The sequence below is a fragment of the Castanea sativa genome, chromosome 10 (genome assembly GCF_040712315.1).
Source record: "Castanea sativa cultivar Marrone di Chiusa Pesio chromosome 10, ASM4071231v1".
NCBI lineage: Eukaryota > Viridiplantae > Streptophyta > Magnoliopsida > Fagales > Fagaceae > Castanea > Castanea sativa.
The window spans coordinates 22,845,956-22,864,556 of NC_134022.1; the positions used below are offsets into that span (position 1 = coordinate 22,845,956).

At 34.2% G+C, this 18,601-nt stretch overlaps 2 protein-coding genes across 3 annotated transcripts; one reads left to right on the forward strand and one right to left on the reverse strand.

Annotated features, from left to right (window-relative positions):
• The first annotated feature begins 2,966 nt into the window (after positions 1-2,966).
• On the forward strand, positions 2,967-4,211 carry LOC142613175 (guanine nucleotide-binding protein subunit gamma 2-like). The gene is made up of 4 exons (XM_075785396.1): positions 2,967-3,308; positions 3,417-3,469; positions 3,593-3,637; positions 3,880-4,211. The coding sequence occupies exons 1-4, from the start codon at positions 3,132-3,134 to the stop codon at positions 3,959-3,961; spliced, it is 357 nt and encodes a 118-aa protein (XP_075641511.1). The 5' UTR covers positions 2,967-3,131; the 3' UTR covers positions 3,962-4,211.
• A 697-nt stretch (positions 4,212-4,908) lies between these two features.
• LOC142613174 (ubiquitin carboxyl-terminal hydrolase 26) lies at positions 4,909-18,173 on the reverse strand. Of its 2 annotated transcripts, XM_075785395.1 has the most exons (17): positions 18,069-18,173; positions 17,908-17,955; positions 16,868-16,966; positions 16,124-16,717; positions 14,040-14,295; positions 12,469-13,220; positions 11,438-11,546; positions 10,513-10,691; positions 9,954-10,238; positions 9,670-9,877; positions 9,290-9,352; positions 8,889-9,119; positions 7,475-7,738; positions 7,183-7,324; positions 6,139-6,320; positions 5,302-5,469; positions 4,909-5,202 (listed from the first exon to the last, which is right to left on the reverse strand). In XM_075785395.1, the coding sequence occupies exons 3-15, from the start codon at positions 16,945-16,947 to the stop codon at positions 6,226-6,228; spliced, it is 3,258 nt and encodes a 1,085-aa protein (XP_075641510.1). In that variant the 5' UTR covers positions 16,948-16,966; positions 17,908-17,955; positions 18,069-18,173; the 3' UTR covers positions 4,909-5,202; positions 5,302-5,469; positions 6,139-6,225. The 2 variants fall into 2 exon arrangements, with proteins under 2 accessions (XP_075641510.1, XP_075641509.1); XM_075785394.1 differs by lacking the exon at positions 4,909-5,202 and having other exon boundaries at positions 5,224-5,469.
• Positions 18,174-18,601: the final 428 nt, after the last annotated feature.

Sequence of the window (18,601 nt, forward strand, 5' to 3'; positions counted from 1 at the left end):
CCTCGGCCCAATTACCATACCATTTACTAATTTCTTCCCTTGGGCTCTTTCGGCCTATTTTTGCTTGCTTTCCATTTTTTATGATACTCATGGGCTTCGTACTCCTTCCTTTGGGCTTCCTTGGAGCCCGTTTGCTTTCTTTATGGCATTTTTGCTATTTTATAGGCCTGTAGACCATTATTCCTGCTATTTGGGCTTAATGGTTTTTTCTTGCCTTGCTAACTCTTCTTCCCTTGCCATTTTCATCTTGTTGGGCTTCTTCTTCTTATTGAGCCTTTTTACCAAAGTGGGCATCAACAATTACAATTTTTTTTTTATTTGAATTAAAGATGTTCATAGCTCAGAAGAGTATGAAGCGGGAGAACATGTTGTTACCCTCTAGCTTCTTATGGTTATGTTTTACGTTATTGATAGTACCTTCTAGTTTACTAAAAAATGTATATATATTTGTTTTGCTTTTCATTTTTACATAAGTGGTACTTATGACCCGTCTAAAAAGCAAGTATAATCATGATAGACTTAAGATTGTCTTATGGAGAGTTGCCTCAGACATTCTTCCCACCAAGGAAAAATTGATAAGATTCTTTCCATCAATAGATCCCAATTGTCCTCTATGTGATGCCTCACCTGAATCTTCTTTACATCTCTTTGTATTCTATCATGCAGCCAGATCTTTGTGGGCTGGCAATGTTTGGGGTTGTAGACTAGATGCAATGTAGTTTTCTAATCCAGGTTAGTTTATAAACTTTCGTGTATCCCCCCTTGTTTCTTTCCATGGCTCTTCTGACAAGGAGGAGTTCCTTTTGTTTGGGGCTTTGGTGTTGGAGCAACTTTGGTTTGCTAGAAATCAAGTTGTTCACAAAGGAATGAAGTTTTCCCCAGATAAAAGTCTGCAAATAATCTTGAAAAAATTTAATGAACACTCTGCTATGCTCACTTATGTCCTAGGGGCGCCTAGATTATTTGTTTATTCTTGGAACAGGCCTAAGCAAGGAGCTATAAAAATAAACTGCGATGCGGCGATGGGGCGATGGGGCTGGACCACTCATTCATTGCCATTGTGGCGAGAGATTGGAGAGGTAACTTGATTTTCTCCCTATCTAAACGGGTGGAAACCAACCTCTCTTTCCAAGCAAAGGCTAAAGCCATTAATTTGGCGACTCGTGTAGCTATTAATCGTGGTTTTGAGAATGTTGTGGTTGAGAGCAATGCCAAAGCTTGTATTGAAGCTCTTAAAGCCCCCATTGATGCCGTGCCTTGGAGAATCCCAACCATAACTGCCAATACTCTTTTGTGGGCATATCGTGGCCAACAATTTGTTTTTAGGTGAAGTCCAAGAGAATTAAATAAAGCAGCCCATGTTTTAGCTTCTTGGTGCCTTGGGAAAAATATGTCTGGGTGTTTTGGTCAGGGTTATGCTCCTAGCCCTTTTATGGATGTAATTAATTCAGAACATCTCAATGTTGTAGTTGCTGTTTAGTCCTTGTTCTTTGTGTTTGGTAATAAAAGTTTCTGATCATCCAAAAAAAAAAAAAAAAGCCAAGTATAATTGCAGCTAGAGGGGGAAAAAAGTATTAACAATAATTCTTCTTTGTCACCTTATACAACGTGACTTCACAACCCATTGCATCAGAGGCTGAGGATTTATATATTTATTTAATATTTATGGTTGTATTTTTTCTTTTTCTTTTTTTTTGGGTAAGGCTAAGTCAGAAATTGAGGCTATCATTATGTGTTGCATTTATTCACTTCACTTTTTTGAAGTTTTTTTTTTTTTTTTTTTAGGTGTGGAGAATGTAATTTTTTTAAGGCTAAACCATAATGTCACATTCAACGTCACACGAGGCCTCATCATGTTGGCACTCGCCCCAAAAGAAGAAGAAAAAAAAAAAAGCATTTGTTTGAATGGGTCATTGGGTGGACCCATGAACCATCCCAATCGAATTGTCAAAAACAATTCACACGCAAAGATGGAGAGTGGAGACTCAGTCACGGCTGCCAAGTATCAAGCATGTGGCGGGTTTTGACCTTCACAAACAAGGGTGACATCTCGTAAGCTCTCCCAGTTTAGGTCAATTTAGCGCAAAATTTTATTAAATACTTCCCAATTTTCAATCATTAGATATAAAGTTGTCATCATAAATAGAAAATTGTGTGACCATCCGATAATCAAGACTTCACAAACAAAAACAAAAAAAGTTATTTGTTGGGATCATAACCAAAAATAAATGAGTAATACATATCACAAATATGCCTTATTCAAATATAGGAAAATATGCCACATTCAAATGTAGGCACACATTTCTAAGATATTTGTTTAAATCTATACTCTATGACTTAATTATGGAATATAGTAACAATTATGGGACAACTGGCAATTAGTCAGAGTCACATATATAAACTCATCCATGCATGATTTAGGTACGAGAAAAATTCTCAAAATACTATTTAGACTTAGGCAAAATATTTCATTGTTGTGAGTCATAACTTTAGCATAAGTTTAACTTTAGTTAATACCATAATGATACTTTGACCTCTATATGATTCTTATTTTATAGGTTTTTCAAAATTTGTGTAAAATTTGTAACCGCTAATTTTGAATCATCATTATTAATTTTATCTAGTATGTATAATTAGAAAAGAATGTGTTTTGCCTTAATTTTTTTTTAAATGGTATGTTCCAAAGCCAATAGTGAAACTCTTCTAGAACTCATGACAAAATCTTTGAACATTCTTTGCTCTTAGCCTCTCTCTATCTCCTCTTTTTTTTTTTTTTTTTTTTTTTTGTTTGCTTGGTAATTTGTGCTAATCTAGTCTTTGTTGGCTTGCTGCCTATTCACATTCCATTTTCTTCTTTTTGACTGGCTACTTCGTTTCATTAGTTAATTTCTACTCGTATAGCTATAACATCACCTTCCTTGCTTCTATTATTCAACATTTTATATACTTGGTCCACTTTAGCTTTAATCATGTGTACAAAAACTTGGCCCCCATTCTCTTTCTCTCTCTCTCTCTCTCTCTCTCTCTCTCTCTCTTCCTTTGCCATCGACCTTTCCTCTCTTTATTTCCAATTGCCACACAGACTTGGTCTCGCAGCAGTAAAAGTAGCTTGTTGAGTCTGTGTGAATGTAATGGAGGACACAGCTCCAGCAATAGTAGCAGAACATGAGGGAGATCAAGCAAAGAGAGTACTAGAAGGAGAAGCTAATGCAAAAGCAACAGGGCCTCATTATCCCACCAATTTCTTTGGGAAGCATAGGATGTCAGCTGCAATAACCAATCTCCAAAGCCAAATCAACGCAATCCAGGTAATCCACAGCCTTCTTTAATCACCATAATCATATGGTACGTATGTATTTTGTTTTGGGAAAAAAAAAAAAAAAAAACAACAACAACGTTGTGAACTTGCGGTGCAGGAAGAGCTAGACCAAGTTGAGGCATTGGGTAAATCCTCAGCAGTATGCCAAGAGTAAGTAGAAACCAAATCCTTCATTCACACTTGTTTATTAGCCAATTTATTCGTTTAATTTCATCACCACAATTCAGACCGCTTATATAAGTATATGATCATCATTATTGTCATCTTCCACAGACTCATTTCAAGTGTTGAATCCATCCCTGATCCACTGCTTCCATCGTAAGAAATAAACTGCTGTAGTTGTTTTTTATTATTGGGTTTTTTTTTTTTTTTTTTTTTTTTCGTTATTGTTATAAGCACAAAGTTTTCCTTCAATCCAGTTAAGAAAAGAAAATCTCTTCCAACGAATTATGTGGCGGTTTATAAGATGGGATTGGAGACAATTATGTACTCATTGTAATGGTTTGCTATAAATTGTAAGTTTCATAACTAAGAGAGGGTGCATATATGGTTTGATGTAGGACAATGGGTCCGGCAGATGTGAGCTGGGATCGTTGGTTCAGAGGAGCCCACAACTCCAAAAATCAGAAACGATGGATCTGAGTCTGACTCACAATAATGCGAGCACTCTCTCTTTCCCCGAAAGAAGATGCAAAAACTGTATCAAAAAGAGCTACTAGAGGACCAAATTTGTCGGGTGCTTTTTTTCTTTTTAATAATTAATTTAAAATTATCATATGGGTTGGGAGTGGTGGATTAGATGCTGGGTACGTTTTCTCTAGCCATGTTAATTGGAAAAGCTTATCAGAACCATTCCCTCAACTATTATGCAATTTCTGATTATTTGGGTTTCCAAGATGTCTCACAACATAAACTACATCAACCATTATGTCTCACAACATTTTTTTTTTAGTCCTTAAATCTAGAATTTCCGCTTGAATGAATTTAAAGAATAGTGTTATAGTTCACTAAGAAAATATTAGTCACCTGCCATTACTAAGTACCAAATTTAGCTTCACTCGGAGAAAATGGATCCATCATTGCTGCAATGTAACAATGGGAATTTTGTTATCAATTTGAACACTAAACGTCTTGCCAAACAGAATGAATCATACAACCCCAACCGCCCGCTCCATCCTTCAGCCTCTCAAGTCTAGTTCTCCGTTTGATGGCTTTATACAATCGATTGAACAAAAAGGGTAAATTATAAAATTATCTCCATGGGCATTATTAATTTCATGGCTAGAATATGTGAATACTTAGTTTTTTACACTGTCCTCAAATATTAAACACAGACAAGGGTATAAAAGTTGAACGGAAGAGTTTCCAAAAATCATAAACCTTTTTTTAAAGATTAAAACGCAAAGATATGGTTAACAGAAAATTATACCCAACTTTGACATGTTTTCAATTCAGTTCTTTAAGTTCCATTTTTTTCATCTCAGTCCTTTTTCATATATTTCCAATGTAGCCATTCTGTCCAATCCACAGCGTCAAGTCCAAATGACACCATTTTGGAGAGTGAAAAGATACAAAAATTAACAGCAAGATTGGACAGAACTAGACGAAAGAATAAGTTGAAACAATTTACAGAAAGGACTGAAACGAAAAAGACAAACTTGAAACATCAAATACTGAATTGAAAAAGACCGCTTACGTTAGTATCACTCTGATATCCGTTGTCGACTTAGACTTGAGAGAGAGAGTCTCAACCCAAGAGGGAGATATGCATGCCTGGTTATATTTGACATTTAGATATACATTAATGAACCATGTAACCAATTAGCCAATCCGCCGTAAACGTGTACAGTGGACCATTGTGGATGATATTGACTTCAGGCAGGCTGAAGGAAGAGCAAAATCTATGTGAGCATCAAACTGAACCCAATATATTTATACCCAAAACCCACATGTTTGACACAGCAGGAGATATGCAACAATACTTTGATTCATATCCTTTCTGAGGAGTCTGCAAAGACTGCAATCAATGGAGAATGAGGCAATTCTCTTCTCCAAGGCAAAATGTTGACAAGCCCTAACATTTTTTACATAGCAAACCAGCTTTTTTTTCTGAAGGGAGAAACTCATCGACCTAGGTACAGCTACAGCTTCTGCCCAAGACAAAAAGATGATAAATAATCAAAAACCACAATGGGATTTAGGAGTGGCTAACAAAAACATATTTCAAACAATAGTTGGTTTCAGAATCTTTCTTGCAGCTCTCAAATTTCAAACCTATTTGGAAGCCTACTTGTAAATTTTAAATCGTAGTTGCTTTCCAGAAACTTTGTTGTTTTTAGGTTTAATATTTTAGCCAAATGAATAGTTCATAACCTAACCAGTGGCCAGAACAATAGAATGCTAACATACAATTGTTATTAAGTACTCCCTTAATAAGTTTCTAAAGAACATAGAAAAAGTATCAACCCTGTATCTGAGCCATAGTTTTTAAAGAAGAAAATGTAAGGCAAGGCTTTTTAACCTCTCACAAGGCAAGATGCAAGCCTCATGGTTTTAAGACATAGGTCTTTTTAACTTTTAAATTTCATATTTAGAAAATTTATACAATCCTATATATAAGTGAAAACAGTAAATACAAATTGAGTATTATAGATATATAAATATCAGTTAAGAACCAGCAAACAAGATGAATAAGGAATTCAACACAATTCAGGCTCTAAAAAGAATATGGCTTCTTTCAAGACAATAAGGAATTCAAATTATGGCATTCATGAAAACATACCACATGCAAACAAGATGAATAATGACTAGCAACTTACCTCCCAATGCAGGTTTGAAACTCTGCTTAGTTTCCTCTCCCAGTATCATGTTAAAAGAAGTTGGATGTCGCAATGTTAAAGTGCTTTCTAAACAACCTGGGAAGAAATATTTGCTGTCAAAAGTGTTCCACGAAACCCTTCCTCAGTATGTTGAACATTCATTTTCTGGTCAGAGAGCTCATCTGTGAAACATTGACAAGGCAAATTAGTACAAACAATGGTAAATTTATTACAATGTAACTAATGGTACACAAGACGGGACTGAAATTCTCCAATAAGCTTTCCATTATGTAAAAAAGCAAAGTTTCAATTTCATACTATAGTTAGCTATTTTAATAAATTAAAATGAAATTCAACCCACTGATTTAAACAAAATTTTGTAAGAATACTTAAAAAAGATAGTAATGTTTTATCTATATTATGTTGAGCAGGAAATTAAATTCATCTATTTGATTAGCTTCTTCCATGATCATTACATTAGAATAAGGTCATGTATTAAATTTTGATTTGTGAATAATATGTATTTACCTAACAAAAAAAATAATGTTACATAAGGATTTCAGAGAAGGAAAAAGTTGTGATTTATCATAGAACTTGCCATGATATTGTTGCAATCTTAAAAATGGCATGTTACATGCACAGTTATTTTGGGAAGTTATGCCTTGTGAGCTTTGCTTGCACCAGAAAGGTCTCAAAGACTTTCCTAAGATACTTTCCATAATCCAAATGTCTTCGCTAACAGTGTCATCATTAAAAGCATCAATGTACTACTCTATCTGGGATCTCAACATACTTGCAGAAACCAAAATTTAGAACACTGATTTTAAGAATCTCCTACACTATACAGTATTCCTAATAAATCACAGAGGTCCAAAACTTCTTGTCTAGAAACTTGTAGATCCCATAATTAACTTGTCATACAATCATGTAAAAGACATTTTATATGGGTCCAATCTACTTCTAACAACCAACACTTAAAAGACCAGTATACAATCACAAAAACATATCCCTAATTACAAGTCACAGTATGACAATGCTAATTACCAGCAATATCTCGGTGCTCATGGATTTCTGAATCTATCACCCAAAGCTTATCTCCAGGAAATATATTCATGTCTGCAAGAGTGGCAGACTCCTTGTCAATTATCCTGGCACCTTTTCGAAGTATCTGATTTTCCTTGACAACCTGCATAATCAATTGAATCAGTGATTAGATGCCCGTCAGCACACATATTTCATAAAAAAAGATAACCACTTTAAATACATTCAATAGAATAATAATTACAAGGGAAAAAGAAAAAGAAAAAATTCTATGTTTTTGCTGAATGTAGCATACCCCAAATGATTCCCATATCATCATCTTCAATTGGTATATTGATGTGGAACCTGAAACTTTTAAATTTATCAGATCCCCATTATTCGTCTTACGAGATCGCTTGGAGACTCGGCGATCTGGCTCAAAGGATGTATCAGATGCTTCTAGAAATGATTTTGGAGCTTCCTTGTCTCGTGCAAAAAATACATATATGTCCTCATTGCAATAATTAAGTTTCTGCATTAACTCACAACTTTCTCTTTCTCCAATGCACTCTTCACATATCTGGAAAATTTATAATAACCACCAGAAAAAGCAGCACAGGGAAGGAAAAGAATAAACAAATTGATTTATATGAATTAAATTTAACAATCTACCAATGTGAAAACAAACTAAAACTTTAGAATTGTGCATTGAAGTGACGATGTGATCAAATTCAACAGTGTGACAGAAAATAAGAAATATAATTACTCGAATAATTGAGAAACAATGATGTCATCTTAAAAAAAATTATACTTAGTAACAGATTCATGAAGCTGAATAGGCATCAGTTGACAAGGTTGAAACTCTTATATCTAATTCTTTTTATAAATAAAAGATTTTCCTGAATAAAATAAAAAATAAAAAATAAAAAAGCAAGACTGTACTATAACTAGAATAATATGTTTTAAAAAATCTTACAACTAAAAAACCAAAAAGAAGTATTTTTTCTTCTCTTAAATTTAACTTAAATTAAATTAAAGACAAAAAAATGCATCAGAATTTTACTTTAACCATATATGTTTGTCCTTTGTTTGTAAGAACCACTTGAATAAAAGTAAAGTAGTAATTCAAAAGGTTCTCGATGGCTTACACAATATTTTCTTATATATATATGCTGTCCCATGTTTGTATTTATCAGATCCTGTCTTCAATTAGATGTTAGTGTAAATGTACCATAACTATGTAGCCCTATTCCTAATAGATTGATCCCCAAATAGCATATTCAAATCATAAGAAATCCCATGGAGGCTACAATTGCAGAATTTACACCTTCCAAATTTTGATTTGTTCAAACAGGCTTTTAATGGCCTGTTGACTGTTGCTAACATTTACTCAACATTTAGAAGATGCTACTAACAGATCACCAAACTACAATGCTCTTATAAACATATACATATATTTTTCACAAAAAAGGATGTGAAAAGTCCAGCACATATCATACAGAAGAGTGCAAATGAAAATTAAGATAGTTCAAAAAAAAATGAAAAGCTAGTTGTGCAAGTCAACCCAACAAACTAACAATTCTACCAGAGGACTTTAACTCACTTTTAGTAAATAAGATAACCTTAATATGCGACAATTTGACTAAAAAATATAAAGGGAAAAAATGAAGAGAAAATGTTCCTCACTGTGCAGCACAGAGAACGGAGACAAGGGCAAAGTTTCAGATTACCTCTGGACAAGTCCTGATTGCAGGTTGTCTAGTCCCATTCTCAGTGTTCACTTCTTCATGGGAACTCAGATGCTCCTCACATACTGGCAACTCTTCACAGTTCCCAACCATAAAATTTCCTGCATTACAACTGTACTCAATTATCGCAGATATGCCTTTTTCCTTGGTACCGCCCCACTCTTCACAGAAGCATTTCCAATCATTCTCAGTAATGATTGTCAACCCATCTGTCTAGAATCAACAACGGCAAGAGAACAACAAAAAAATCAGCATTTATACAAGAATTGACTCGAAGCAGAAAGTTGCTACTTAACACCAGTAACTTTCAGACATTGAAAACTTCAACTACACCTTTGCTGATAAAAAATGACAGGTATGATATATCAGTTTCATATACTTACCTTCTGAAATATGGTACCACGTTTGCAAACTAGTTCGGGTGGCCTTTCAAGAAGTTGTGTATGCTGATCAAACAAAAACACAAGATTTATATTACAATAGTTATCTTGAAAACAATGGAGAACATGTTGAAGATCATATATGAAGCAGTATGCCCAAATTGGATTGCAGTCAATTTAGCAGTGAGTCTATTTGGCACAATTTGAAAGTTCTATGGACCGTTTGTTCAAAACCTCATTCACCATTACTATCACCATCATCATCTTTCATTAACTTAAATAAAATCATAAGCAATGACCAAAGAGATTCAAACACACACAAAGCACTGGAGATGCAAGAATACAATAAGATAGAAGCAGTCCAGAGCAAAGTAGAAAGTCACCTTTTCACACTTCAGCATATCAATGACACTGTCCAGAGTCTCAGGTTTCCCAAATAAAGAGACATTCCTCCCACTTGCATTAATATAGTCTTTCCATTTTGAAAGCCACGAGGAGGGTACTAAGTAATACTTGCAATCTGGGAAAAGTGGAATACTTTTCCCCGTTGCTAATTTCTCATGATTCTGGCGCTGTTTGAGCTTCACAACTCTACAGCATATGTAATTGAAGTCAGACAGCTATAAAAGCATGTTAGGTCTACAATACTTATATATGTTGGAATCACCTTAAAGAGTCCTCCTTGACTGCCTCTTCAGATAAATCATCACTGCATTGAGGACATTGTTTAGAGTCAGAAGGAAAGGCTGAGCACCCCGACAGATCATCAGGTTTAACTGCAATAGCATCTTCATATAAGAAGAGCCAAAGATTCTCAGGAACCAGAACTCGCTTAGCACCAGTAGCTTGATCAGGCCTAAGTTGCTCATGAGGACATGTGATTGCTTCTGTTGGTCCAGCATCACCTTCAGAGGGTGCATCGAGGATTTTTCTTTTTAGCCACTGTTGCAACCTACAAATATCAAAACCTGAATTGCATCACTGTGAAATTGGTAGATAGTATGATGCATGATGAGAAGCACAAATTAAGAAGAAAAACAGTATTTTCTTCCATTCATGTCACATAACAAGTGCAAGGGATCATCAGAAACTAAAAGTTTTTCTTTTGATCAGTTTATATTTAAGATGAGAAAATTTCCCACACAGGTGATCATATGCTAAATAATTAAAATAAACTAGCATATTCGGGAACAGATGAGAAGGAATAAGATAATTTACAGTCATACCATGCCTTAGATACATAATACGCTCCATCCACAGAGGTCCCTTGAATTGCCTCGTTTGCAATTTGCTTCATTATTGTTCTTCTATCCCGGTAGCTATCACCGCATACCACAGTACGGGCTCCATCAATAAGGCAATCCATGCAGTAGTCATTATTGGCCAGTGTTGGCCCCCCATCATACTGAATTTACAAGCATTTAGTAACTCACCAAATAAAAGAAGGAATGGTAAAGCAAGTCAGTAGCAAAAAGGAGACAGGAATGCATAAACGGATTGATAGAACCAATGAATGAAGAGGATAGAACAGAGAGGAAAACCTAAACCAGATGTAGATAACTAATGTAAATAAATAATTAAAAAAAAAAAACAATTCTTTAATTTTTTTTTATTGGAAAAATACTAATTAATTTAGAGAAATTCCCCACCTCCCCTTTTTGTAAATCAATTGTTTCTTCTCCCAAAACAAAATTTTACTAATATTCTATCTCAACTCTCAATATCTACAACTATTATGAATCCACCCATATCACTTAATTTTAATTTATTATGTTTTATTTATTGCAAAAACCATCGATGGTGAAATTGAAAAAATATGTCCCAACAGAAGCAAACTGGGATACATGAAAGAGCTCCAAAATATAATTGTTCAGTAAATCTAGCAGATATTCATATAGATTTAAAAATTGAATCTAGCTGCGTGTTGCAAAATAGCCATAAAATCCACAAATAAAAGCATCTTAACACAACTGCCCAGGGAAAGTAACTGAAGAACATGACATAAAATTTGAACCTTTTTTTTTATTGGTAACTACACATACCCACAACCTTGCCCTCTGTGTAGCTCTTAGCCTCTTAAATGGGAAGGAGGTGCCATTTAGGCTAGAGCTCATTGGCAATCATAAGTCAAACTAATTAAAGAGTAATTACCTTAGAGAGAAGTATGTTCCAAGCTCTAGCTGACAATCGCTTCATGGAACTAACTTTTGAAAGCGGGACTTTTCCATGCAAGCATTGGATAGACGTATTGTCAAGAACACTGCAGGAAATTACAAATAATCTATAAAAGAATGCACAACTCTAAGACTGACATGACAGTTGCCCTTAAGTGCTATCACGTAAAGGAAAAAATGGAATATACACCATCTAAATAAAAGGATAAAGGTCATGTGGAGTGGAAATAACAGAATTAGTGAAAATGAATCCTCAGGTGATGTCCTGGGCAGATATGGTACCTACTCTTGGTAAGAAATCTTTCTAAAATCCTATATATATATATATATATATATATATATATATAGTTAGTTAGTTAGTTAGTTCATTAGGTTTAAGTTACATCTGGTGTAACTATTGTCAATATTACACTTCGTGTCCATTTGGGAACAACTTATCAGGCTTTTTGTTGAAAGTACTATAGATAAAAGGTAAAGTGCTATAGATAAAAGGTAAAAGGGTGGCTCACATGAGACCCTCAAATAATAGGAAAAATAAGCAAAAGTTAAATAAAACAAGTGGGTGACTCATGTGAGACCCGCAAATAGTAGGAAGGAAAAATAAGCAATAATCAAGCTTATAAGTACATCCCAAACAGGCCCTTAGTCACTTACAACATTCAATAACTTTCTATCAAATGAGCTTTTTGACAATTGTATTAGAGATCAATAACTATTTCATATATAATATAATATATTTGAATTTCAGGTCTTTTGTATTTCGAAGTATTACACAAAACATGAATTTATGGATTAAATATTAAACAATATCCTTTTGCCATGAATTTTGGAGTGTTAAGAATGCAGGAATCTTAAAAATATTAACCAATAAAGAGTTATAGAGTGGTGTAACATTAACCCAAAGTTACGCCAGATGTAGAGGGAGAGAGAGCAGCAACAGTAGATTACATACATAAGCAGATGGGAGAGACCCAAAATAATTAAGGTAGAATACGATCTCATACTTACAGTGGATTTATGTTGTCAGCCCACTGCCGAAGCCATTCTGCAGAAATCCAAAAGAATGCTTCCTCAGTTGACCGTACAGGGGCTTCAGACAGAACTGACCGCACTTCCTGTCTCCTTTTAGTGATACGATCCAACTCTCCTTCCTTATTTAATTCATACTTCTGGCAAGCATCATCATATGAAGCATTCCAATTTTTTATCTCTTCACAAAGGTGAGATGGAAGAGAAACACCATCATGTAAAGATACTGTATCAGCTTCTATTTCTGTATCACTAGCACCAGACACCTTATCTTTTTTTTCACTGTCCTTCCTGGCTTGCCTAAGATTATACATCAGCATATATGCATCGCCTGATGAAAATATCTCTGCATTATTAGTACTAGACTCTGAAGATTTTGGCTCAACAGAATTTACGTGGTTTCCATTGGCTACAATATTCCTTGGCTCTGAGCAAGATGGATGAACAGGCTTGGTTTCAACAGTTTTAGAAGGGGAACTTGAAGACCCTTCTCCAAAAGGGTGACGACCTAAATTTGAGACTTGCTCATCATCAAATTCCCACCATTGTCCAGTATCTTCATCCTTAATATGAGCTACATAATGTCCACTATTTACAGCAGTTCCCTTGTGAATCAACACTGCTGACAAGTCATAAATCAATTCACACTGAGAAGGCTCAGATAGCCTTTGTCGCATATCCAGTTCTCCAGGGAAACAAAATGCAGAAGTGATTTTCTTCTTCATTGTAGTCTACTGACATAAAACAATATGTAAATACATGTCTAAAAAATATATAATGTACAATATCGTGCAATGTATAATTCGTTTGCATAAATACATTGACTATTGCATGCACACATCCAGGCACTATTGCATGCACACATCCATATAGTAATATTATGTGAGACACGTAATTAGTAATTTATTTCCATTGACCAGACAAATCATGCATATCGGAATTATCATTAAAACAGTCAGTAAATAAATCAGACAATAAAATGGCCGCAAAACCAAGCCACTAGAAAAGAACATTACCACTTTAGACAGCTTTCCTTTGCCAATCGTACTACATGTTATTTATAAAAATAAAAAAAAAGGAGAAGACAAAAGGCAAGACATTTAGAAAAAAAAAAAAAAAAAGAATAGTCATTGATAGTTCAAAGAATGTAGTAGAGAAGGTCCAGAACTTAATCCTGCCATTGCAATCCATCTTTAAAGAATAAAAAAAGAACCGATTCTTCTAAAAGTTGTAACTATCTCAAATGCCATGAAGTAAGCGTCATTCATTTGTAAGCTTTCTCTTTTATTAACAAATATGGGAACTCCCTTATATAACCTTTTTTTGATAAGTAACTCGCTTATATAACCTTATCAAGTCATTAACAGCTTTACACCAATGCAAGAGTACTGACTCAAAACTCTCATCATCTCCATGAAGCATTTGGTTAAATGAAAGAAAGAAAATTAGGGAAAATGAAAGGATATGAAAAAGTTCAGTTTAGCTTTGTATATTCAGAACATTAGCCAATAAATTGAAAATTACTTTCTCAAAAATGTATAAAGAAGTACCTTTGGAAGAAAAACACAACGCTTAAGCTGAAAGTTAAGTACATCAGGTAATGCTCGTAGCTTGATACTGCGAGTAGCATCGACTCTTGTTTTACATGACTCGCAAAAATATTGATTATCTCCATGAAGTTCTTCCACACTTAGATAATCATCTAAACTCTCATCTAATGTTTTCAAACCCTTGACGTTCAGCTCAAGCTCATAAAAGTCCTCCATGTTTGAAGAAGCCTCAGAATCTTTTCCACATTGTGAGCACCTACATACATAGCAAAGATATAAGAGTGAAAAATATTTTTGACTAAAAGTAACTAATATTGACTGTGAAACATCTAAAGTAGAAAATAGCTGATAAACAGCAATGTAAGATTAACTTAAGCCAAATATGCAGACTTAATTTTTAAAGACAGTGACTGATCCTCAATATTTTTCACCACTTGAGAAAATATAAAGACAACTGCCAGTTAAAACCCCCTTCTTCCACAAATAGACATACATGTGCATGCATACAGAAAAATGATTATAGAAAAGAAAATATTTTAAAAAAATAAACTTTAAAATTAATTACTATATTCCTCATATAACTAAAAGCACCAAAGATTTCCAGAGTTCAATTCACTCAAAAGAAAATGAAGATATAAATTTCATTTGATTATAAAAAGTAAAAACAGATCATTCACTTGGTAAAAAAAAAAAAAAAAAAGGAACTCCCTCACCCCTGGCGCACATGTGGAGGAGGATTATCCATGACCCACCAATGCAAAGATAACATATCATAGTACTAAAATGGCTCACCCAATGCACTCAAATCATAGTATTTTTTTTTTTCATTTGAATATTCAATAGTTGGGGGAGGAGGCTGTCAAACAATTGAATCCAACCAGATTTGTTATTTAACAATGCACTCAAATCATAATACAAGCACTGGCGACAACCAAAACAAATACAGATTCAACCAAGGAGAGATGATTTATACAAGCAATTGAAACTACTATACGTTAGCATAAGCTGCTGACTCCTGCTCATTATACAATTTATAGCTATTCCTAAACACAAACATTGCATTTAAAAGTTGCAACCAAGTTATAATCAAGTCACTAGAAAGAAGGAAATACTAGCACCGGCAACCAAAACAAATACAAATTTAACCAAGGAGAGATGATTTATACAAAGCAATTGAAACTACTACACGTAAGCATAAGCTGCTGACTCCTGCTCATTATACAATTTATAGCTATTCACAAACACAAACATTCCATTTAAAAGTTGCAACCAAGTTATAATCAAGTCACTAGAAAGAAGGCAATAATAGCACCGGCAACCAAAACAAATACAAATTCAACCAAGAGAGAGATGATATATACAAAGCAGTTGAAACTACTGTGTCTACATGTTAGCATAAGTTGCTGACCCCTGCTCATTGCACAATTCAAAGCTATTCATAAACACAAACTTTGCATTTAAAAGTTGCAACTAAGTTGTAATCAAGTCACTCGAAAGAAGGCAATACTAAAGGTTTAAATAAATAAATAAAAAACGACTGGGGGTTAGATCATCAATTTGAAACCCTAGTTACCACACTGGACTTCCTGTAGTATTCAGTACCAATTAAAAAAAATTAAATGTTGGGTATTTCAAATGAAGCAAGAGTACTTCCTCAAAAACATGAAAATGATCAAAAACTACATGGCAGAGGAATTCCAATAATTGGAAAAGTTTGTATAAAATTTTAAATATCTTTTAAAATTATGAGATGACAAACTTTAAAAGTTGATTTATCAATTTTTTTTTTCGATTAAGTTACAAAAATGAGAAAGATATTTGTTTAAAGTGAATAAATACTCATGACAACTCTTTTATTCTTTTATAGCTTATTAATTTCTTACATGTCTTGCTTTCTTTGGTTCCCTTATTGTCCTTACCATGTATCATAATTTAAGAGGAGCCAACCAAATTTTTTTAAAAAAAAAATGACAAAAGAAGAATCATATGGTCTAAATGTCCAAATAAACAAAGAAAAACTCTGAATGGCAACAAAAAAAAAAAAAAAAAAAATGCAATTAGCATTTAAATAAATCCAGTCTTACGTGGTCACATGTGACACTCTTCCACGAAAAAGGTCCTGAACAATCGTTCTTGCCTTGGAAACTTTAGAGTTGCTCAGACAACGCTCAAGCAAACATAGTAGCAAGGTCAGGAACTCATGGCTATCCTGTTGAACTCCATTATCTAACTCCAATGTCTTTACAAATGGACTTGAGTCTATAAAAGCCATTCTACTGGTGTGCAGTTTTGCAAAAAGCCGTGCAAGCTGATCCAGCACCGGATTCTGTCTCAAAACGTCTGGTTCAAGAGAGAAGATACCTCCTCGGAAAGATTTATTCATGTGCAAGCACTGGAGTATGCTGTTAGCATAACATGTTGCACCAAGATTTGTTAGACCCACAGGAGTGTCAGAAGCACGAAGATCCTTGGTCGGGTCAGGGCCAAGAGCTTGAAGAATATCTGACGTCTTCTGCCACAGGCCAACTTTCCGACTTCCATTGAGTGGTGGAATTAACCCACAAAAACAATTCGGGTTATCTTTAGTATTCACACGGCAGCCTTGACAAACTGGTTTCCAAGTTTTATACAGCTGATTTACATCGTCATCCGTTATTTCACCAGTTGTGTGAATTTTCCTACACAATGACCAAAATCATAAGAGCAAAGATAAAACACGCACACAAACACGCAAGCGCACTTTTAATGTAGCACAAACATATTCAAACAGAAAAAATAACATCCTTCTCTTTATTCACAGATAAAAACTTATACTTGCTTGAATTTACCTCAATATTTCAGAAGTGATATCAACATTATCCTCTTGTCTGTGTCGTTTGTTTTTACTACGCGTAGTTGGCCGGCTCATTTTAATGACCTGACCGACCCTGCAGTTGACACAAGTAACAAGATTTTCTAATGACATAAGTATCACACTTCATTCTCTTTACATGCAAAAAATGCGCTTTTTTATAATAAGTAATGATAGTGAAAAAAATCTAATTAATGTGCACATGTATTTAACACGAAGAAGCCTCAAGAATTACAAAGAAAATGCAAGATGCTTTGCAAATCACTCCTGAAATTCTTAAAACTATAAAAAGGTCATACCCAATGCACGAAGCTACTACTTTTTGGGGGCTTCAGGAGACACAACAGCAGGTTCTAAACCCCCAATCTTACCCTCCACTGCTTTCTTTCTTATGGAGGGTAGAGGTGTAGTTTGAGCAGGATCCAATTTTGATTGCTTATTTAATTGAAAACCCAAGTTATATCATCCGGGTCTGCCTTTTTTCATAGAGAATAATTCAGGAGCAACCCAAAATATTTTTTTTCTTTGGTGAAGCATCAGAGAAAGACGTGCATTGAAGCAAGTGAAACTAAGGCTCTGTTTGTTTTCCAAGAACATTTCACTTAAAAAAAGTTCTACCCAAGCATTGCACCCTGAGAAGAATCCATTATAATTACCAATACCAATAATCATTAAGCACTCTCCACGGGCAAAAAAGTCTACATTCACTATCTGCATTTACGCTAATTCTAGGGTTTTCTTTGACACCCATTAAAGAAAACAATGTAATTCAAGAAACCCATCTTTCAATTTGATCTTTTGTTTAAAATAATCATGATTAATTTACACAAGACTGAAAGAAAGAGGAACAAAAAGAACCCTAGGAATTGGTTGTTATTATTAATCAAAGCGAAATAACGGAAATCAATCTATAAAAAAAAAAAAAAAAAACAAAACAAAACAAAAATTACAAGTAGAAAAGCTCTAAGTTTTACATATAATGAAGTGAGAAAGATAAAGAAGCTAAGGTGTGAATACCTGATGAGAGCGAAGATCAAAGAGAAAGAAAACTCTGACTGTAGCCAACTGAAAGATCAAAAGATACAAACTTTAAAAGTAAAAAAACAGAAAACAGATAAATTAAATTAAAAAAAAAATAGAGAGAGAGGGAGGGAGATAGGGAGAGAGAGAAACTTTACTGAAGTTATTTGAATGATTTTTTTTTTTTTTTTTTTTTTGGGATGAAAGTTTATTTGAATGAAATTTTAATTTTTCTGACTTGGAGTTTCACCGACAAATAAATTTGCTCACAAAACTTTACCCCTTTTCTTTCTTTGGTTTTGGTATATAACTATATAAGTGAAAAAGAAAAAAAGAAAAAAAAAAAAAAGGATATATATGAATATGATTTTTGGCAAGGAAAGGTCACACGGTCTGAGAGGGAGGAAGGGTCAGAGTCAGAGAAACAGAGAGGTTTTTTTTTTTTTTTTTTGGGAGAGAGATAGTTTTTTTTTTTTTTTTTTAATTTTTAGTTTTTTTTTAATTTATTTTTTGGGGGTCAAGCTTAAGTCAGAGAGGACTAAGGTTGAGTGACTTTTACAGCGTACCAGCATTCTGACTGACTGACATGATGATTTTACAGCTCCAATTAATTACTTTTGTTTGCTTTTCTTTACACTCTTATTATTATAATACTGGATAAAGACAAACACAACACTGCTTATTCATAAAA

What these genes read in the sequence shown, in the direction of transcription:
- LOC142613175 (XM_075785396.1), top strand. Translation starts at nt 3,132, where the DNA reads ATGGAGGACACAGCTCCAGCAATAGTAGCAGAACATGAGGGAGATCAA. An exon ending in GCCAAATCAACGCAATCCAG is followed by an intron (nt 3,309 to 3,416) that starts GTAATCCACAGC and finishes CTTGCGGTGCAG; the next exon opens with GAAGAGCTAGACCAAGTTGA. An exon ending in TCCTCAGCAGTATGCCAAGA is followed by an intron (nt 3,470 to 3,592) that starts GTAAGTAGAAAC and finishes CATCTTCCACAG; the next exon opens with ACTCATTTCAAGTGTTGAAT.
- LOC142613174 (XM_075785395.1), bottom strand. Translation starts at nt 16,947, where the DNA reads ATGAGCCGGCCAACTACGCGTAGTAAAAACAAACGACACAGACAAGAG. An exon ending in ATCACTTCTGAAATATTGAG is followed by an intron (nt 16,718 to 16,867) that starts GTAAATTCAAGC and finishes GTCATTGTGTAG; the next exon opens with GAAAATTCACACAACTGGTG. An exon ending in GCTGACAACATAAATCCACT is followed by an intron (nt 11,547 to 12,468) that starts GTAAGTATGAGA and finishes AATTTCCTGCAG; the next exon opens with TGTTCTTGACAATACGTCTA.